Source organism: Microtus oregoni, unplaced genomic scaffold (genome assembly GCF_018167655.1).
Source record: "Microtus oregoni isolate MIOR12 unplaced genomic scaffold, Mior012 000035F_ref0000213, whole genome shotgun sequence".
Lineage (NCBI taxonomy): Eukaryota > Metazoa > Chordata > Mammalia > Rodentia > Cricetidae > Microtus > Microtus oregoni.
This window is the reverse complement of record NW_024543094.1, coordinates 18,129,585-18,153,047: the sequence shown is the minus strand read 5'-3', so window position 1 is coordinate 18,153,047 and position 23,463 is coordinate 18,129,585. Positions and strand designations below refer to the sequence as shown.

General features: G+C 37.2%; 1 protein-coding gene across 18 annotated transcripts in view; it reads right to left on the bottom strand.

Moving 5' to 3' along the window:
• Celf2 (CUGBP Elav-like family member 2) overlaps positions 1–23,463 on the bottom strand; it is an 824,322-nt gene that overhangs the window by 111,950 nt on the left and 688,909 nt on the right. For all 18 annotated transcript variants that reach the window (XM_041630571.1, XM_041630572.1, XM_041630576.1 and 15 more), the window contains one exon: positions 16,640–16,722. In XM_041630571.1, coding sequence (XP_041486505.1) covers positions 16,640–16,722 — 83 coding nt within the window. The remainder of the gene's footprint in view (positions 1–16,639; positions 16,723–23,463) is intronic.

The window sequence follows — 23,463 nt, the reverse complement described above, 5'->3', positions numbered from 1 at the left end:
CACTACAGTTCTTTCAGTTATAAGGACCATCTTAGTGGCACTATTAAGATTTCCAAAAGGATAAAAATATCTTTAATTTTGTTCTTTTCTTCTTTTCCAAGTAACAAGATTCGTCAAGTGGGCTCAGTGTACAGACTTTAATTTTCCTAGTGAGCTGGGATGCTAATTGTGACCATGTGTTCTTGCTTCTGTGTAAGCAGCTGACTTCAGATGTTTCTTCTCAAGTTTAAAGGTCAAGGAGTTTAACTCATAAACTCAAAGGCAGACATACTGATGAGAAAGCAGTAAGGATTAAAATTTTAAAAAACCCACACCAGTAAGACAGAGCTATTCTTTTGTTTCCAGTCTATCAGTTCAGCCCCAATTAGTTACTAAAATACAAAAATGGGTAGAAGAATGTGTAGATAAACAGTGACAAACTATATACAAACTCAGTTGACAGGATTTTTACTCCAAGTTAGATATTTGGCTGTGATGAAAAAATAAGCACAATTTATGTGTCTTTTGTTTCAAGAGAAGACTGATTTTTATCTTCCAACCCACACATCCCTTTCTGAATGTCCCTTTCTGTTTAGGTTTAGCATACCACCTGGCTGACACTAGTCTTTGAGATTGTTTTCCTCTTGGCGTGTGCATTATCGCCATTTTGCTTCTTTTACTATATGGATCCTCTATCTATGATCTGCTTTATATTTGGTCAACTAACTGAAGCTCACCCTTTGATTTGATACTTATGTGGTAACAAATGCTTGTACTAACAAACAGCTATTAAGGATATCTGATGGACTATAAGCAATCACAAAAAACCCAAACTATGAAAACCTCCTGATCTATAAGAAATAAGGTTAGCGCTCAAGAGCTAAGCAGAAATGAACTCTTATAGCTGTTGAGAGCAGATGACATTCTTGTGAAGTCTTCCAAACTGCAGAAAGATAAGTGTATACACAGCAACCCTTATTATGCAGTAGTAGATCTATCTTAGCATTCATGTGGTAGTTAAACTTTCTTCCTTAGCAAAAGTCTCTCAAGCTGTGAGCATCAATAAAAACAGCAGAATAAATGCTTTGCTTTCCTATCAAGTAATTTCAGACTCATGAATGATGAAGCAGAAAAAAAACTCTACATTCTTATGGCTTCTATACAGTAGAAATAGGCTGCTGAGTATTACTGATTAACTCGTTGTGGGCAGAAAATTGTTCCTTAAGCTTTAGGATTAGCTTATTCTGACCAGGAAGAACAAAAATAACACAAAGGCAAACTGCTTGAAATAGCACCAATTCCATTAATCTCCTCATCGACTAGGATGTATTAATTCTATGTAGGTCTCATTCAAAGACTTTTCCCAGCAGGTTAGGTTTAAAGTACCAATGACAGGAAAAAATAGAATTATGCACTAAAGATTCTAGAAAATACAGGCCGCCCTTGTAGATCCATTTACTTCTTTTTCCTAGATGGTCAGGTCACCTTACTGTTTTTTTTAACATCTGAAAAAAGAGTCAATAAAATGAGTTTTTGTGCCACGGCAGCTTTTTGCTCCTTTTTAGTTCTTAGAGAAGGGGGTGTAATTCAATGATCACAAAAGGTACACCTTTACATATATTCAGAGTTGAATTATGTTGTGTTATGAGAGAAACCTAGGAATACAGTACTGGTACCATGTAGTCCTATCAAGAAGTTCCTCTGAACTGTTACTGTATGTATGACCTATGACTTAATTTAACTTTTGAAAAGTGTGTACTGTACACATAATGATGTTTTATACTACAGACAAGAAGCACTGCAAAATGATTATCACAACTATAAGAAGTGAAAACAAGCAAACAAACTTATGTGAATGCTTGGTAAGAACTAGGGATCCCATTTAATTACAGGTCTGGAGTAGAGCCTGAGAGTTTCATTTCTTACCAAGTCTCAGGTAATGCTAATGCTGGTAGTCTGAAGATCACACCTTGAATTAGCAAGATCACCCTCTACTTGGAGGAAGATAATCAGCAATCTATCAAGGTGAAGCCAGATAAATCACGGAAATATAACAGGGATGTAGAAATTGCTTGTACTAAAATGAACTAGCTCCTTACTTGGGTCTAAAATGTAACTAAACATTGGACAAAAATCATAGTATTTCTATCTTTACTGTCTCTGTCTAATTTGGAACTACCTGCTCCCCTTTTTATGTATTTAGGTATGTTGTAATAGTTGACATTGTCAACTTGACAGGATCAGAATTACCCAGGAGCCAAACATCTGGGCATGTCTGTGAGGGAGTTACTTGACTGGGTCTGAGGTGGGAAGGCCCACACTAAATTCCAAGGGTTGGGATGCTGCATTCAAAAGGAGAAAATGAGCTGAGTACAGCTTCTGTCTCTCTCTGTTCCTGGCTGTGGATGCCTCACATTCTTGCTATCATGATTTTTTTTTTTTTTTTTTTTTTTTTTTTTTTTTTTTGGCCACAGTGGACTGTATTCTTGAACAGTGAGCTTAAACAAAACCTTTCCTTCTTCAAGTTACTTTGGTTAGATATTTTATCACAACAAGGGGATAACTAATATTCACATTAAACCTGTCAAGGCGCATCTATCTAAAAACTACAATATCTAACTGGTCTCATTCTTCTTCAAAGCTAAAGTCACAAACGTAAGAGTAACTGGGACACCTTACTATCAGCATACTACAATGACCAACATATTCCTGATCTCCAGTAGGTGCCTAAATGTCTTGAGTCAAATCTTCCTAAACCTGCATTCACCATGGATTTCAGAATAGCAGACCCTCACAGGACAAAGTCCTTGAGGCAATTATTCATGATGGCAGGTCTGTAGCTTAAGCATGAGAAACAACTCATTCCTTCAAATAATGACTCTTTGGACCACCTTTAGAAACAGAACTGAGAGAAGGGTCACAGACTATGTTTTGGCCAAGACAGTTTAATTATGCTTTTCTCTAAACCCATGCCACAATTTTCCTCTATTTAAACATAAAGCTAATGTCAGTATGTGAAGATGAAATTGGGTCACTGTGCCCTTTATCGGTTTCTCTTCCCAATGCACACTGATTAAACCCCCTTTGTCTGCTTTTCACTATTAGTATCACTTGTTTCTTTAATCGATGAACTGTGATGGTTGGCTAAGTCTAGCTTGCTGGGCTAGCTGGTGCCAGGGCTTCTGTCTTAAAACCCCAGTTACAGTAAAAAGAAAAATTGGTGTTTGTTCATCAATGCCTAGTCCTTGAAGCTGATACTGGCTTCTTCTTGAACTAACAGTTCTGAAACACTGGAATCATTTAGGAAGCTTTAAAATACTGATGTCTGGCTCTACCTAAGAAAGACTCTTATTTAATCTACCCTCCCACGGTACAGCTTTGGTATATATAGTTTTAAAAGCTTCCCAGTCAAAGTTGGGAATCACTACCCTAGTTTTAGATACAAACAGACTTGAAGACTAAGGGCAGCTTTCATTTCTTTCAACATTATGATCATTTTAGGTAAATGGTCAGAAAGATAATTATTATTCCTTTAGGTCTTCCTTAGAAAATTAAAATGAGGAAACAACACCAATAGCCTCCTATGAAGGAGGAAAACCCAAGAGTACGCTGGTAATTTGGACTCTGAATATTTGATTCTTTAAAGTAATGTGCTTGGTATAATTTTATAGGGAAATTGTGAGAACATGACATGATTTGTTGTCCTATCTCCATCACCTGACCTTTTGGGTTTCAGTTTCTTCATCTATAAAGTGCGGAGGCTGGCTAATATAAGCTCCTGCAGTATGGGAGCTATCATTAGATTTAGCCTACTTTATTTCCTCCATAGGTCTTACTCTTCTGTTGTCCCACATAACAAACTGAAACAAACAGAAACCTATTTTAATTGGCTACAGGCTTTCCTGAGATTCTGACTATTATTAATTTTAACAATTTTTGTTAATTATCGATGAATTTTTTACATTTTATCAACTGTGACTCAGAAGTGACTTAAGTTACGTTATGACTGAGATTTTCTAGTAAGTGATTCAGTGGTACTTGTCTGTGAGCACATTCTAGAGCTGTGGTTATGATAATCTTCTATGAGCTGCATACAGATAAAACAAGAGAAAACACAAAAAATAGAACTAATCAAAATCCAGGCTAGAATCTATGCACCCACTTAAATGACATCTTCCAGATAATAGTCCATAAGTGAGATCTAGCAACAGACTGGAAAGTCAGGATGAGTTAAACCTCGATCAAATGACAGTTGTCCTTATGTTATATAGTAAGCCGTAGTCAGAGGTTTTGCTTTCCATGGTCAAATACAGCCTTTAAAACCATGCCTGGAAATTTTCCAGAGGTAATTTATAAGTTTTAAACACCATGCTATTATGAGCTTTATGCTGAAATGTTTTTCAGTCCTTCCCGACTGTGAGCCTGTTATTTATCTGACATACCAATATTATACTGTATGAATTTAAAAGTATGTTTGCAAGAGAGAACTACATACAGGGTTCAGTACTATTAAGTTTCAGGTATAAAATGGGGGTAAATGAAATCCATCTCCCATGGGTAAATACACTTTTTACTTGAATCTAGTTAGACAAAGTCATAAGAGATATTAATTTTGTTATTTAAAAATTCCTTATTATGCATAATTACTTTAGCTCTCTTAATCTTTGCAGACTTCTGGTTGAAAAAGGCAACCAGAAATAGGAAAAAAATCATCACTATTTTATTTATATGTAATCAGATACAGGTAGTTAGGTAAGTAGGTAGTATTCTTGATTCATTTCCCAGGAGATAGTAAACACAAACACTATTACTTTTTAAGTTTTTTAAAGCTTTATTTTTTAGTTTATATGCATGAGTGTTCTGCTTGTACACATGTCTGTATGCCATGGAAGGCAGAAAAGGGTGTTGGATCAACTGGAACTGAACTTACAGTTGGTTATGAACTGTCATGTGGGTGCTAGGAATTGAACCTGGGTCCTCTGGAAGAGAAACCAGTGCTCTTAACTGCTGAGCCATCTCTCCAGACTCTAATTATACCTTTTATTACTTCAATATGCACTATTATTTTATTAGATTATTTAAATTTTGAAAGCCCCTAAAAAACAGAAATCATGCACAAGCATTTACAGAAACAAAATTTGATAGAAACATACTTATCCTTATGTTTTGTAACTACTTCTGTGTTCTACAACTAGCATATAAAGTATGAGAAATGACAGTAACTTTCTTATAATTCCCCAATCTCTATGACTTGCAGACAACACTTCTCTTGTGCACTAGATATCACAGGATACTTAGTACAAAGTATTTCACATAGTTCCCTGGTATGTACTTTAAAAGATGCTCTTCTGAAGAAATTTTAAGTCAGTGACCACTGTTCTTTTCTTTCTGTTGCCTCAACTTTAAGAGGTTTTTGCTTACTCTTTTAAGACAAGCCTCAGGCCCAGTCATGTCTTTCCCCTAGGAACAGGGAAACAGAACAACTGGGAAGGGTAGTGAGGGCAGTTGGATAGAGCTAGGCTTTAGAATGCAGATGGTGGGCTGGCAGCACACATGTGTGCATATAAAGAAAAGCCTCTAACACAGGAATCTCAATGGGATGGCATTGGTAAACTATACTCCTCCGAAGAGAGGGGCTGCCTTTATAATGTTTTCTCAAAGCTGCTCTTCTTAGAATAATGGTGGTCTTTGATATTCATATGCTTCTTGGAGAACTCTAAGAAACCAGCCGCATACTTGAGTTTTCAGCAAATTTCTTTTCTTTGCCTACAGTGTTCTGTATGATTTGTGTCTGATAGATAGTATGGATTCACATCTGGGGCAGAGCAGAGCCATGTGCTCTGATCCATATGCTGGTGTGAGAATGTGTGGAGAGGTTTACCTGACCTTCTGGTCTCAACTGATGCCACTCTCAACATCTAGGATCTGCATAATTGTCCTGATCTCACTGACAGCTCAGCACCACACTGCAAACTGCATCAGGATAAGGGCCAAGGATTTTTTTACTTATTTTGAGATAGTTCCCAAGAGGAACTCCTGGACTCTTGGCAGGCTCTGTTAGAAGGGATAGAAAGATAGGATCCACAACAGTAGAAAGCCCCTCATTGACTTTATAGTCCAGACTCTCAGCTTTAAACCTGATTGCCTGTAAACTCAATTACCAGTTGGGTAACCAAACAGGGTACTCTTTTTTTTTTTAATTTATTTTTTTAAGTTTCCATGTTAGCAAAATCAAGCAATTCAACATGTATTTTGTGATGCTGTAGTCAAAGTTAAAATACAGTGCTGAATCTTCCACATGGGCAATCAATTAGAAATATGATCATAACTGTTTTTACTTCTGTATGTGCCTATGCGTATGGTATCCTCACATGTATGTGTATATGTATATATAACAAGATTTATGTGTAAGTGCATGTGTATGTGTACATGTTTATAGAGGCTTTAGGCAAAGGTCAGATGTCTTCCTTGATTGTTTTCCACCTTATTTGCTGAGGCAGGTTCTCTCACTGAGCCCAGAGCTCGCTATCTGGGCTAGTCTAGCTAACCAGATTGTTCTTTGGATTGTTTCTGCTGGAATTACATGCAGCCTGCCACGTTCACTTGATATTTCTGTAAGTTCCAGGGATATGAGTTCTAGTCCTCAAGCTTATATATCAAGTGCTTTATTACTGCGTTGTATTGTTTCTCCATGTCATGCTTCCACTCTACTCTGTCTCAATCCACTCAGAGACACAGATACCAGGGTCCTAGAGTCTGCCCTGTTCCTAGTCAGCACTGCTTTGTTGGAGGCCAGGGAAATGAACTTGATCTCTGGCCACTCGGTGTCCTCAGTTTAACAAGATGAATGCTAATGATATACCCCTGAAATCTTTCTAGAAATAATGACAAAAGATAACCCCATAAACCTACTTACAAACAGAGATGACTCATTTATCCTTGTTAGCTGGGAGAAAAAAAAATCAAACAGGTAAAAGAATCCCACTAATAAATTTAAAACCTCATTAGGTTAAGTATCTTTTCAGCTAACCTAACCAAAGGTTGTAAACTAGGAACTAAGCTGATTTGACAGAGTTCACCTTCTGCTGCTTTCTTTTTGCTCACTGATGGAAAAATTATGAGTGTTAAGCTACCTGTAAGTTTTTAGGAGGGAAAGAGAAGCAGGTGCCTGGAGAATTTCAAATTGAAATTCTGTGTGATCCACAATTTTCTACATAAAGTACTCTTCAAATATTAACCAATAACTGAAGGAAGTGAAGTCAGATAGATGTAGACTTTTCCCTCGCACTAAATAGGACATGACTACAGACAAGGTGTAGAAGGCAGAGTACAATTGTATCAGAGTGGAAAAGACCTCTTTAAGAATCATTCAGTCCACACCTTGATTCCTCAGGTGAAGAGGAAGTAATTTCAAATGCTTTAAAGTGCTTGCAGAGGAAAGGATGGCAGTAGGCATATGTGTGATGAGTCCTCATGGGATTCACTGATAGGAACAATGAAGAAGATAAAAGAGTACTTGGCATACTGTTCTTTTTTTTTTTTTTTGCAGCCTTCCCCGAGTACTGTTCACTGTTTTTCTTTTCATCTCAATGACTATGACAGATGTAATGGCATTTTGAAATACTATTTTATTGTGAAAACAATTTTAATAGTGTTTGTCATAATACTAATGAGACTTCCTGAGCACCTGTGTACAAAGCTATGAACAGTGAAAGAAAGCAGAAAAATACATGAACTCTTTTCTCTGTTTCCCCTCTTAAGAGACCAATGACTTCTTCTGCACTAAGAAGACCTAGCTGAGCAGTGGGGTCCTCTTTCTTCTTTTGATTTTGGTGTTAGGCTCTTCTATTCTCTACTTCTTGGGGGATAAGGAAGAACATTGGAGTTCCAGGAGAACATTCTTCACACTTACCCAAACATAAACTTTGATTTTGGGAACCTCAAGCTCAGGGCTATGAACTGGCCAACTTGCTTCAACTGGACCTAAGTCCTCTTAGACATGCACAGTTCCCGATGAAGGATCAATGTTCTGCCACTATTTGGGTGATAAACTTTTATAAAAGTCTTGTACTAAAATATTAGAATTTGAATGATTATCTGGCTTTATGTCAAAATTTCTATCTTTGGCTCTTAAAAGCCATATTATCTCTTTCTTTGCAAATCCATAGAGACCTTTAATCAAATTCATAGATGCCTTCTTCTCTAATTTTCTTTTAAAGTCTTTTCAAACTTTTGGAATCTAAGGTCTGAAAAGTGAACTTAGTAACTTGCTATTTTATTTTGCAAGTATGCTGTTCTCTCAAATGTCATAAAATAATAACCAAATCATAGTCCTTTTCAAAGAATAAGAGCAATTTTGAAAAGCTGATCAGGAACCAGTGCCAGGGCATTTTCACAAATTCTCTCATTAAGCCTCACAAGAATTCTAGTATTCAGGCCTGGTGTCAAGACTGTTTGCGAATTCTGTTTTAATTTTTTTTCAAAAAAGATTTTTTTTTTTTTTTTTTTGGTTTTCCAGAAACAGGGTTTCTCTGTGTAGCTTTGGAGCCTGTCCTGGAACTCACTCTATAGACCAGGGTGGCCTTGAACTCACAGAGATCCACCTGCCTCTGCCTCCCAAGTGTTGTGATGAAAGGTGTGCACCACCACTTCCCAGTGTCCTGTTTTTTTTTTTTTTAAGATAGTGTAGCTGAATCTCTATTTTTATCCTGTGCTGTCATTTTCAACTTTTCATCACTAAGGAACTCTCCTTAATTTCTCCTGTACACTTCCTTGTATTGAACAGGATGTATTTTAAAATTTAGTACCTTGATTTTCATTTCATTTAGAGACATATGCAGTAACTGCCAGTCAAAGCTTCTAAGGGCTGATAGACTGTCAGCCGAAAAACAAACATCCGGCTATTCAGGTGGCATGCAAAACTTTACAGTGGGTGAAATGAATACTTTACAGTGGGTGAAATGAATACCCGTGGTCTTTAAACATTTTTTTTTATTCATTTCTTATTATGTGTATGAATGTTTTGCCTGCATGTATATCTGTGTACTGCATGTGTAGCTGAGAAGAGGGCACTGGAGCCTCTGGCGTTGGAACTGTAGACAGCTGTGAACCCCCTTGGGGGTGCTGAGGATAGTACCCTTTCCTCTGGAGTGCAGTCAGTTCTCTTAACTACTGAGTCATCTCTCCAGTCTCCATGGTCTTTTATAAAGTATTAAAATCTTCCCAGATCCCTGGGATTTGGCTGGGACTATAGATTGGTGACCATTTGGCTAAGGTTACTCTCCATACTATAACTATAACTCTATTTTTTTTTTCTCTTTAAAGCCATGACTTGGAGCAATCTGGTCATATCTGACTGAGTCCCACTTGGGGGTGGTTATACACCTTGACCCTAGTATCTCACTCTGGTGTGACTCTTAGGGCAAAAAGGGACTTTTGCACCTAGGGAATTCCTCTGCAGCCACACCTCATAAGATTTCTTCATAGCCTTAAGCTACCATAAAGAAAATCAAAGACTTTACATTTTGGTTAGCTTGTATTCCTGCAAGATTAAGCATTACATGAAAATAACAGGAACAAGCAGGGCATGGCTCCTTATAGATAGTACTATGAAGCCAAATATTTTAATTCTGGTCAAATTTTGCAAATGTAAAACTCCATGAGGTAGTTTGAATGTAACTGGCCCCCATATTCTCATAGGGAGTGGCGCTACTAGGAGATGTAGCGTTGTTAGAGTGGGTATGGCTTTGTTGGGGGAAGTGTGTCACTGAGGAGGTGGGCTTTGAGGTTTCTTATGCTCAGCATATGGCTGAGTATTTCAGTTGACTTCCTGCTGCTGTAAGGGATAGCACTTTCAGTTATTCCTGTAACACCATGTCTGCTTGATGCCACCATGCTCCCCACCATGATGACAATGGACTGAATCTCTGAAAAATAAATGAGTCCTCTCAATTAAATGTTTTCTTTATAAGAGATTCTGTGGTCATGGTGTCTTTTCCCAGCAACAGAAACCTAAAACACTACAGGAGGCCAACAAAAATGGATTCTCTGGTTTATACGTTTCATAGAAAGTATACTTTCTGTTCTGGGTGATTGCCTACAAGAGTTCACACCTATAGAAGCTACAAAGTAGAAACAATGACATATAAAGTCTATCTCTTTCCAGATTCCAGGAGCTTCACAGGCAACATGCCACTTAGTTACCAAGTCTTCTGTTAAAGTGAAAGGCAGGGATCATCATTATTTAATAGCAGTTCTCAAGTATGAGAGACAAGACTCTGGCTGAAATATAAGAATAGTTATTATCATACAGAGGAGCTGAGACAATTGATGGGGGCTAAGAAAAGAGAGCATGGTGAGGCAATTAAGGGGGGGCCTGGAAAGTGGCAGAATTGGGGTGTAAACCCCCCAAAGAGTCAATAAAAGAAGTTATTAAAGAAAGACAGAAATAGAAAAGAAATGTAAAAGGAGTATGTTGGCAGGTGAAATAATAGGATTTACACTGTATCTTCCTGCATTTACACGACAGAATTGCACACACCTCTTTACAGTTGTATAAAATATACACTGATACAAGAGTTGTGAATGTAGAATGAACCAGGTTGCTGTTCACATATATATGCACTAACATAAATCTATATTTACCTTGTATTAGAACATTTATAATATAGACAGAAGTATCTCTTTTCAAAGTAAAACCTGACTACTTTGGAAATACTGGAATAAATAAGATTAGCCTATTATTTGGAAATGAAATTTCCTATAGCTTTTTATTGAAAATTTACTTAGCATAAAAATGGTGCAATCATTTTCTTCTTGGTAATTCAGTTATGAGAGGCAATGGTACTACTCTGTATCCCACAGCATCTAGAAAAGTACTAGTAAAACCAAATATTGTTAAGTGTTTGTTGAATGAATAAATGCATATTTTATATTGTACGTGTAACACAATTTTGGAGGTACAAACCTACTTATACAGATGTTCTGGCTATTTTTAAAATAAATTTATATAAAAGACACCTGAAGAAATTTACCCAAGTTATTCTAGTTAGGTGTTAATTCAAATAGCATGATTTTTTTGAGGGGGCGTTTCACTATATGAAGACATAAGAGTTGAGAGATTTATGACAGAAATAATGATGGTGATAAAGGTAAGATTATAACCATGGTTCTGAGAACAAAGACATTAAATACACATTAATAATTAGGAGAAGTGCTTCAAAGAAACTGAGTGGCTCAAAATACAATTACAATGGGCAAGTTAAATTTGGTGCCAGGAAGAGCCCAGATGTTCTGCAGAAAAGAATAAAGCCTAGCATTCTGTTAAGGACATGAAAACAATTCTATAGATAGCTTAGTCAATTCCACTTGGAAGGAAGGTGCCTACCTACAAGAGTAAATATTTTCCTCCAGGGCATCCAAGAAAGGGCCCATTCACATCATGTGGGTGAACATACTTGTCCCAGGAGGCCATTTTATTTTCAGTTTCTTCCTACTGTATCAGGATCATTGGTTTTAATAACTTAAGTAGATACGTGGTCCTTGCTCACACTGCCTGTGTTATTATAAAACAGCTTTCCATACAGCTCTGCTAAAATGGAGTGCTCTAAACAAATGATCTCTTAGGGCAATGTCTCCTTAATATAAACTGCATTCAATAAAATTGGTAGTGATTCTAAAAAGAAAAGGATAAGATATATTCATAAAAATGACTGAAAGAAATTTATGATTAGTATTTTACAAGACAATTCAGATTCCTATTTGCTATAAAGTTTAAGAGCTTTCTCAAAATTGTATTCTATGTTATTACATTCTTAATTAATTTATACAGAGAATGCTCTACTGATACTATTGTAGATTTTAATCCAAAAGTCTTATTGGCACAGACAGTGTGTGCAGACTTTGAGAAAAGTGGCATAGGATACAGTGCTATCACTGGCATGAGGGTATTTGGCTCTAACATCTGAGCACTGAAAAGGTCTAAGAAGTTTTTCTGTGCCACAGACTTCTTTACTTTCAGTTTTTAATGGAACTACATAAAATAGGTTAGTGAAAACAAAAGTACAAAATCCAGGCTGTCGTTGTAAGAATATTCTCTCTGGAACAGACAATGGTAGATGCTAATGTTTCCCCTGAATGATACTGCCCTGCTTGCTAGTTGTAGCTGCTTGATAGGGGACTATTGCTGAGAGTGACTGCACAAACCTGTAATAAAAGCACTGGGAGGCTAAGGCAAGATTGAGACCTTGGGCTGTACCATTTGTTTCCTCAACAAAGGATACTGTCTGTTTGTTGTTACTTTTGAGACTATTATTTAATCACAGTGCTTCCCCTTTCCCCTTCCTCCTTTCAAAGTCTCCTATATAACTCTCCTTAGGGACTCTAGCCTTCTTCACTATTCCTTCTGCCTTGTGAAAAACTGTTAGATTACGTTCCTAAGGCTAGCCACCAAAGTCTAGTCCCTTATTTGTCCACTTCCTCCTCCTGAGGCTGACCACCAAAGTCTAGCATAAAAGTATTGAAATCCAGAAATCAAAAGCACTCTTCAGCTCACCTAATTGATATGTACAATTAAAAGTAAAGAACTCATCCTAACAGGGCTGACCTTTATAAACCACAATGCGCCTATGGGCCAAGTTTGTCCCCTCTCTATCCAGAGGCAGTTATTGGCTGCCCACTCAGGGACAAATACCTCTTGGTCTTCTTCCTTGTTCCCACCCCTTCTCCTTCATCCTCTAACTCCTGTCTTTGTCATTTATTCTCTTCCCTTTGTCCCTATGGGGCAAACCTCCTTTGTGCTGAGAACTTGGGTCTTGGGGATCCTGAGCTGATACCCTCGCTGCTCTCCTTGGGATACTATGATTTTAAAAATTATGACTGACATAGTTTCTGTATGTATGGTATTGGGGATTAAACCTGAAACTCTGCATATATGAGGATAGAACTCTGTGTGACTGGGATATACTGTATTCTTATCATGAAAGGAGACATCCTTTAAACCTAGCATGTCACACCTTGAGATCAGAGGCAACCAAAGTTTTCCGGGAATATAAATGGCATAGGAATAAAAAAAAATCAAATACTGCTGCAGGAAATACAATGGCTTACTAGGTATCCTAGCCTGTACACACAGGACTACAATATTCTTCATTAGACTATAAAAGTACTACTTACTAAGGAGCTCAGGTAGGTGTGTGTGTGTGTGTGTGTGTGTGTGTGTGTGTGTGTAATTTCCATTGTTAGAAGCAGAAAAACACGAAAGTACACATTAAATATGTATTAATTGTCTACTGTCCTTCAGCTAGACCAAGTAGAGCATTGCCAGGATTGATCCTTGCTATTTCTTATACAGTACCTGGGACACAGTAGTTGCTCAGAAACTATTTGTGATTTATTAACCTCATGAAGTACTAGCAATAAACAAACACTATGATTTAATCTGCTGTTTAAGCATTAAGCAACCCCTTCTAGAGGAGAGGTTGACTGAATGAAAAAGATGATTCAGACTCTCATTCTTTCCTCTCAGGGTGGAGTTTCTGGATTACCTGCCTTTGTTTTTACTACTCTTCTTTCTAGGGGTTTGTGTTGAACATGGAGATACAAGATTTAAAGTTTTTCTCAGTTACACATTTCTCAGAACAGGCTTAAGATACGTTGGGTTACCAAAGAGGTCCCCAACTCTTTACCTCAGTAACATCCAACGTAATGAAAACAAGGGTGCTTCAAAGTTCACTAGAAGAGTAGACACATCAAACTGCCTGATTGACAAAGAAAAAAAGTACTACTTGATCTTGTTATAAATGGAAAGTTTTAGACATGTTAGAAAAGAGGCAGTAAGTTATGGACTTTATCCCCTGGAAGTGATGCCAACCAGAAAGGATTTTAGGTGTCAGCAGATAAATGTGCTTTTCTTTCTCCCTTTTACTTTCATTCACAAAGAAACTGAAGGCATATGGCAAAGCACATCATTAATTTCTTATTAATTTCATAATATGAAGGCAACCAGTTAAAATAGTCAGCTACAACTTTAAATAACTGAGCTTACTGGGTATTTAATGAGAGATTTAGCATAGCAGGGTTTCTGTTAAATTAAGTTGTGCTTTCACGTCACAGTGGGAAAACAGGTGTATATTGGTTTAGAATTATGGGAATGTTGACTAATTTTAAGGCTTGTAATCAAACAGCAAGGTACCCTGTAATTTTTTTCTTCAAGAATATGCATTAATCTTTTATGTCTGTTCCATTTCTTCCTGTCTACCAAAGGCTCACAACTGAAAGGCAACTACTTTCATGTTTTCCCGGCATCTGTTAAGAGTGATGATTGTAAGACAAAGCTGCACAAAAATGCAAGATGCGAGATTCTATCCGCGTCAACCACAAGTGATAAGGCAAATGTAGCAAGTGTGCACAGTGTAAGAATCTTACTAATAATATCTGACTTCTTAAATTTTTGTTTAACCTGCTTCAAGTAACTGAGCCTAAGAAACTAAGATGAATAAAACGAAAAATATTCAAGACTGTATTTTCTAAGCTCCCAGTTTATTTATTTAAAAAAATTAAATTTATTCTTTATTTTATACATATGGATGTTTTGCCTTGGTGCCCATCAAGGAGGTTAGAAAGCAGCATAAGCTCCCATGGGAAAGCAACCATGTGAGTGTTGGGAATGGAACCTGGGTCCTCTGGAAAGGCAGCCAAGTGTTCTTAAATGCTGTGTTATTTCCCCAGTCCTTGCCCCCACAACTTATGGTCCTTAGTTACATGTTTCCAAAGTCTCTATTCTTAAATTTCACATATAGAATTTTAGCAAAAGAAAAAAAAACACGCAATATTTAAAAAACATACAGGAGAACTATTTGTTTTTAAGAATCAGAGTTAAAATGTCTTCCTAGCTACTCCAAACTGCAGTTGTCAGCACTTCTGAGCATTTCAATACCTTTTATTCATATTTATCCTGGGTTTCTAGTAAATTGTAGTAATCATCAAATTATTACTGGTATGTAAATGGAAACAAATACTGACAGCTTGAAATCTTCTGTCAATACAAAGCCATAAACTGGGCACTAAAATAGTGACCTGTGGTCAGTTGACTTTATCAACAATCTTTGGGTTTCTGGAGAACACCTTTGTAGAGAAAGATGACAGGAACAAAATTATGTTGTATCTAATTATACTATATTTTATATGGTAAATAGTAGTTCATGACTAAAAATTTTTAATGCAGCAAGAAGGGATTTTGTGTGCTATTAATTGTAAAGCATTTATTAAACTTGAAATTTTTCACTTACATCAAGAATGAAGCTTAAATTCTATTACTTTTTAAGTCAGTGAGGAAAGAAGACTTAACAGAAGTCATCTTACTAAAAATCACTTTAGAAGTTTTAGGAAGAAGTAGTTCCACTAAAGGGATCATTCTGCAAATACATACTTGCTTTTCTATCCTTTGATTTGCTCAGATGAAGAAGAGGAAACCAAGCGGTATGGAGAATAGCCATATTCCCTAATTTTTGCTCTTGGTGATCACTGAGTGTAGTGACAGCTGCCTGTAATCTCTAAATTCGCCCACACACTAGAGGTCAACATGGGATGCACAGTGAGACCCTGTCTCAAAAACCCATCTACCTCAAAAGAAGCCCATATTTTGAAAATCTTTTGCTAAGCATCTTTCTACTATAGACATTGTAAGTTTTTCAGTGGGCCTGACATGAATTACACAATTCTATCTTTTAGGGAAGTGGGAGGAAAAATATTTATGTGTGCCTATATCAGTATGTGATGCACATGCTTTGTGAATGTATACAGGTAAGTAAGCAAACAATGAAATTATACCCTAAAACAGCATTTTATCCTTCTTTTCTTTTTACCAAAACATGTTTCAGTAAAATCATGGTACATGGAGTGTTTACTGCAGGCCCTTTATTATAACAAATACATATCATTATGATATTGAATTAATTCACCACTGACATTTAGGTAAATGGAGAAAATATGCCATATAAACAGGAAAGGACAATTTGTACTACCATGCAATATATAAAAGTCTCACAAAAATCTGATAAACCTTGATGAAAACGTCATATGCAACAACAGTTCATTTCTAATAATTGTATTAATCATCAGCTATTACCAAGAAGGACATGAAAAACAAGCACTGCAAGTTTCTATTTTCTGTTCTACCCCAACACAAAGGCACACACTCGGCATTAAAACACTGACTTTGTTAACCACCACTGACTGTTTAGAAGTCATTAGGAGCTTTAATATTATGTCTATAAAGAACACATTTGGTCCTTTCAAATGAAAATCTAAGAACAAATTTGAAAAGGGGCCCCTGGAGAGCAAAAGCTTTTCCCTTTCCATTTGCTCTCCTTGTGTGTGTGTTCCCACCACCTTTAAAACCTTAACCCACCCAACACTCTTTGGCAGCTGCTGTACCGCCTAGTGGGGCAGGCTATTTGAGCGATCTTCCCATCAGTGTTAATGGCAGCCTGCTTTGTGGGCTGGCCAGCTAGTCTGGCTATTGTGGAAGAGAGGGGTCAGAACATACTCTTCCAAAGACCAAAGCCATTTTTGGCACTAAGAACCCATAACTGCAACCTTTAGTTGAAAGAACCATTTTCAACCAATAAAATGATTTTGGTACAAAAGTAAACCGACTCACCCCAGGTAAAGTTTTAATATTGTGCAGTGCATTCTGGGCCTCAAGTGCAGCTTTTCTTGTATAAAATGTTACGAAACAACAACCTACAGAGAGAAATGAAAAGGTTTTAGAAATTTCTGTGAAGGCTTTGCTTAGATATAATGGAGACTGTGGCGAACAAATAATCTACTTAAAAGGATGCACAATTTAAAAATAATAAAGCACATGAGAGCAGTAATAACAACATCTCAAGCATTTACACAGTGCCTTTTATCCTAAATCACATTTATTAGCTTTACCTGCACTGGAGACCAATTCGTAGCCCCCTGTACTAACTACCTGGGATACAGCTATTTAGAAATAAAAGTAGGAGGTAGGAGTCAGAGGGCAAGGTATTAATGGGACTTGGACCATAGCAACTACAATATAGAGAAGTACTTAACTAAGCAACATTTGCATAAACTTATCTGTAATTTTCTCAGAGTATCTCTAGAATGTCACATTTATAAAACACTTTGTAAGCTTAAAGGTTTAGACATCTGGATAGATAAGAAGGTTCTTAAAGGCTGGGAGAGTTGCCTTATTTTCTTATCTCTACCATAAAAGTACATAAAGTCAAGTTCTGTGTATGGACCATTCAATTCTTGTTTGTTAAAGAGTGATTAGCTAATTTTAACCAATTTAAGATTAACTTGAGTCAGGCATGGTGGCACACACCTTTAATCCCAGCACTCAGGAGACGGAGGCAGGCAGGATTCTGAGTTTGAGGCCAGCCTGGTCTACAAAGCAAGTTGCAGGACAGCCAGGGTTACATAGAAAAAACAAAAACACTTGCAAGATGAATGGGTATGCCCCCAAACAGCTGTGAGCTGAATCTAGCCCATTCAATCAATAATGGTTGTGGCACATCTCTGAGCTCCTCATTTCTAAAATCTGATAGAAACCCAATACCCAGATGGTCTTCCATAGTCAGTGGTAGAAATACATATCAGATATGTTCATTCCTGGAACTCCTCTTTCATAGGGTACCAAGACATGCCTTGCACATCTTCATAAAAGAACACCAGGTATTTTAGGGACTCAAAGGATACATCCAGAGATGGATGTAGTCTGAACCATGTGTTTCATCAGTCCCAACCGTTCTATTTCTGCTCTATACTGGTATTTTTTGATGCCTACTTGACCCTGTCTGATGATCATTCACACTTTATAATTTGTGTCGCACCTATCTACTCATTCATAACTTTCTGCCAGGGTCAATATCCAAGTTTGGTGTTTTGTCAAAGTTCAAGTGTAGAAAAGTCAAACACAATGCCCTGGTTACTTTATGGTATCCCTGTTGCAACAACTTCAACAACTCATTGAGTTAATGAAAATTAGAGCAGAAGAAAACATCTAATCATCCTTCATGTGTTCATTTATCAACCTTTTCCCACTATCCTTCATCAGGGCCTCTGCCATTCACAGGAACTGGTACAATGGTAAATTCTGAGGGGTGATACTAGAACCCAATATCATAGTGTCTGATCCATGTAGAGTCTAATAGTTCCACTACTGATTACTCTCTTTAAGTGATACATATATTTAGGGCACACATTTTGTGGGTGTTAATATTTTGAGCTTCTGTATTTACAGACCATTAACAACTCACTGAAAACTAACTCTGCTGTTAAACCTAAAAAATCTATCAGAAAGGAACAAAGCTCTAAGCATGGAAGAGATTTGGGTGGACACACTTTGTGTGCAGGCAGCCTATATGCAACTTCAAGAAGAACATCTCTGGATACTCAGGAGATAGTAAGGCAATACTGGCCACTAAAGGACACTGAGAAACATACAAAAAACCACTTATTTCCAAATTTCACATGTGTCATTCTATCAGCCTTCTCACAGTACTGTCAGGGTACTTACAGCCTTTTATTATTCACATTCCCAGTAAGGCTAACAATATGCTGTATAGGTTCAGTTGGTAAAGGAATCTGTGATAAGATTATAGCTATGAGATTTAACTATACTATCATGTATCAGAAGTAGAGAGTGGCAATTCCCAGACCAGCCAGGAACCACAAAGCCTAAATATGGTAGTTGGTATCTATTATTGTTTCACAAACAGTTTCTGCGGTCAAAATGAGTTCTCTTATATGTATTTTTTCATCTTAATTGCTACATAATTTGAGATACTATTTTTTCCCCAAAGATAAAGGCCTGAACAGACAGGCCAATGGTACATGCATGCATATATACATGCACACATGCGTGCGTGTGCACACACACACACTTAAAAGATAATAAAACACTAAATTTTACTGACAGACTTATTTTAAATTATCAAATACATTTCTTTTCAAAGAAAACATCTGGGTAACTGCAAATCTTTTCAAATCACAGATGTTTCTTTACAAAGTCTGTACTTGGAAATTCTTGGTAATAATATCCACAGGGTGAGGAAAGTATTGTTGATGTAGAGATAATAAGTTGATATCCTGGCTTGCCCTGATGCAGGCAGCAGTTACATTCTTCAGTGTGAAAGGTAGTGTCAACACAGCTAGAGAGGATGATACTAACAGATCAGATTTTAAAATAAATTCTGCCCTTAAGGAAAGTGACAAAAAATTATTTAAAGAAATTTCACCTGAGGTTTCTAAATGGACTGCATTGGAGAGGGCTACAAATGTGATCTGAGTCTATGGAAGTATTATTTTATTTAAAAAGTCCAATTTCTTTAAGCTCTTTACTCTAAAATATGGACAATAAAATGAATATTTTAAAATTAAATTTATGTTTGCATTTAAAGAATACAAGTAAAAAGACAGAAAGTCAATGACTTGGATTGTTCATAATTACTGAAAAAGTAAATTCAGGGGCAGGAAGAAATTCCAGGTCACATGCTGACAACATCCATTATCAGTGGCTGGAGCCAGCTCCATGTGCTATTGGTATTAAGGAAAGAGGTCTCATACTATCTCCTGTGGCCACCAGCCTGGTGCAGAGACAAATACTAAAGTGCTCCTGAAATGAGAAAAACGGTAGACTTGGAGATCCTGTAGCCTTAAACTAAACTTGAATACAGAATATTGTACTATAGTTAAAAATACAAATAACCACGCATCTTGAGGACTGAGAAAGGGAAAATCCCCCCCCCCCCCCCCCCCCCCGGCTAATGCAGTTTTAAAACAAGTATTTCAGATCTGAAGCTTCCTGTAGTGTCTACTAGTTAGGTATCTACCATAAATGAACTCAAGAGGCTTCATTTATATCTTCAAGGTTATTCATCATAACCATAAAAAACTTTGTTTTCTAAATTGAAGCAAACGAGTATTTAAAAGGTTGCCAAATGGCCATTTAATGACTACATGCTACACTGTGATTTCCCCAACTCCACCAAGTAATAGTTCTGACAGATAAATTCAATTCAAGTTATACTAGAATTCAGGATGTCAATAGTTATCAAGTAAACTAAAGTTTTCTTTACAAACTGCCTTTAAATTCTAAGGGCTGGAGATCAAGGGACCAAAGAAGATCCTGAAGGCTAAATCAGTAAACCTGAGATGTTTTTCTTACTATGAATGAAGATTTTTTTTTTTTTGGCATCCACATTTATGAGCGAATTGCGTGACTGTTTACTGAAGTAGGATTGCAATTGGATCTTGCACCCAAGGCAGTTTAAGACAAAAAAGGACATACTCAACACACTCTGTTTCTCTTGTGATCTATTTTCTCTCCAAATTTTAGTTACTATGTAGAGAATATGTTTTAAGAGTCTGAAGGTTGTTGATCTAAGTGGTTCATCTTTGTTTATGTGTCCCCTATGTACTGTAGTTTTACCTGTACACTTCGGGTTTTTCCCTTTCCAGACCATCTATTTTCACTTTCTACAAAGCAGTTAAAGGTTAAAAAAAAACCTTCAAAAATCCGGATTAATTTTTCAAAGCAATGCTAGGATTCCTATTTAAAAAGACAAGTGTGTTGTTCAATGGTCAAGAATGTGACTAAACCTTTAGTGTTTTGAGGTAAAAAGCAGACAAAATTCTATTGTTAGAAAGTACAGAGCTGTTTTAGGAAGCTACTTGATATTCTGGAGAGTCAAAGAAGCAGCCCTTCCCTCAGTCGAATCTACCACCAAGAAGACTTGCTCTTGCCATATAAATACATCAGATGCACAGTTATTAGCATGTGGTCTTGATGCTTAAGTGCCCTGTGTGTTCATTCGTTCTATTGCGCTCTTAACATGAGGTTTATTTATGAAAGATGTGAAGTATGATTTTAAAAGGGATACTATTCATCTCACAAGCTAATATTTTAAACTTAATCTCCTATATGCTCAATATATTCATGTGCTCTTGCTTATGACCTAATTACTGAGGCTTTTCTGTTCTTGGGTGGGGAACTAGGAGGGCTGCTGTGGCATAAGCAGAAAGGAATGGAAGGCGTGAGAACAGTGACAAACAAAAGCCTTGCTTTGCTAAAGTAAGAAATTAGAGGGCTTGCATTGCACACCCTCTCCTTTTTATTATCTTTAATCCCCAAAGTAAAAAAAATGGAAACAAGAAGGAATAGAAGTAGTATTACAGTGGATGGCTTCAATGTTCTCTCTGTACGATCACATAATTTTACAAGCTAATGCTTCCAGCCTAGCCTTCCACCACTCCATTTTACACTGCTTCCAGTCACCTAAGTACTACAGTTTCAACACAGGGGAGCTTAGACAAGAGAATCTCTGCTCGTTTGAGGCCAGACAGGTCTACATAGAAAATCTTGTCTCAAAGACAAAACAAAAGATGCAAGAAACTTCCTGAGACACACTGGCAGGGGTGCTCTCTGCCAAGGTACTGATGGACCTTAGCTTATTTTAAAGACATGGGAGATGCTTGAGGCTCCTTTTGTATCATCATTAAAAATTGGGCAGTTAAAGAAGTGAGTCAATACTCAGGTGGAATCTGAGGGGAGCTGGAAGTTGCCACTTAACAGCACTCCTGTTCCAACTTAACTGAGAAGTTCTAATTTGCTATGTAGGAATGGTTCTATCTGGAGCAATTCAGGGTTATTGGAAAGCACTGGGCCCTTGCCCCAGGATGCCAGCGGAACAAGTGTGGCATTTGATAATTCAGATAGTGGTGTCCACATGATTCAAACAGCATATCTCTGTTTTCTAGGTAGTGGCCAGATGGTAGTACTTTGTATGTTAGAGTGCCAATTATAGCAAACTCTATAAACATAAGCTAATTGGCTAAGGTTTCATTAATTCATACAGGATGATACATTTGCTTGGGGCAGCTGCTGTTTTAGCTATGAAGATAGCACTTTTAAAATGGAAATAAGTGTTTAGGGTGACTGGGTGATATGTAAAGCAAGTTAGGTTTGGGTTACAAAAAGACATTTAAGTGAATGAAGGACTTGGAGTGGCTAGAAAGAAAGGTAGGGAGAGGGATCATGACTAGGTAATAAAGGTGATGAACTTCCAAGATAGCTGACTTCTTCCTCACTGTCCTGACTTGAGACGAAAGTCAAGCAGTTAAAAACAAAGGCCTTGTAGGCTCTTGTCTTCCACCAGCAAACCTTCTGCTAATGAACTGGCACAGCAAGTTCAAGGCCAGATCAAGTCATGCTACATATCAGTGGTGAGCCAATCAACCATCCCTTCTTTCTTTAAACAGACAACTCTAAAATGGTAGAGGAAGACTCTTTGAGACTTAAAAAAAAAATAAGCCATTGAGAAGAGAAGGGTTTTCAACTTCCTGAGTCTTCTCTCTATTTTCTTTCCTAAGTTTTCCCTCTGCGAAAGATTTTTTCTCAGTATATCTGCTGCATGCATGTGTTCCCTGACCCACCAAAAATGCCTTTCTTCAATTGCTGATTCTCTGTCTGCTTCTGTCTTTGGTGTGCCAAATTTCTCCACTGCTACCTGTCCCACTTGAGATTTTTCTCGCCTTTTAATTCTTTAACTGGTAGAGAAAAAGAACTCAATCAAGACCCCTGTACTATATCAGTTACTTGTCCCTCTTTAGCATTTCAGTTTGATACCATGTTTGATAAGTTCCTTTACCCACTTAAGCATCTCTCTCATTCTCGTTTGTAATGCAGGGTTAACAATAGGATGAAACACACACAAAATACACAAAAGTTCCTCACAAATGTTAAGGATTATTATCTGTCTTTAATTTCTCATGTGTCTCTAGGAAGCCTTGATTATAAACATACTGTAAGTAGACTTCGTTTTGAGGTCGGCAGAGTAAGCTACATGATGACTCCAATCTTCTAAAAATGATACTGAGCTAAGTAAGGAAAGGCAGTACTGACAGACTCACCACATGGTAAGTTGCCTCAATGGGTCACTAGACAGGAGGTGGGGAAAAGGGACCTCTTTTCTAAGTGATGTCCATGAACTCTTAATAAGGTTTAGAATTGATTGTCTTGACTTTCTGAAGTAATTACTCAGAACCATTGAAGTTCAACCATTTGTATGGCCTCTGATACTCCGAACATTCATTTATATGGCTTCTAAACAGAAAATCAATTTTAATGGAATCATTTTGATTGACTTTCTTATTTAGGGCCCAACAAAAATTTTCCCAGTGGTACATTCTATAGTATGCTGCCACGAGACAAAAATTTCCTGAAATTTTATTAAAAAAAAAAACAACTGTTGCTATCTAATGAGTACACCCAAGTGTCATTACTATAAAAAGATCTAAACCCAGTTTTGTCTCTTTATTGTAATTCACCAACAGAGAAAGAAAAAACAAGCCTTCCTGGACTTTACATGAAGATGCAGGCTCCTAGGTTCCAAGGACAGAAAGGAAGGAGAAAAGTGTGAGGCAGAAGTATGGGACACACACTGCCAGGGA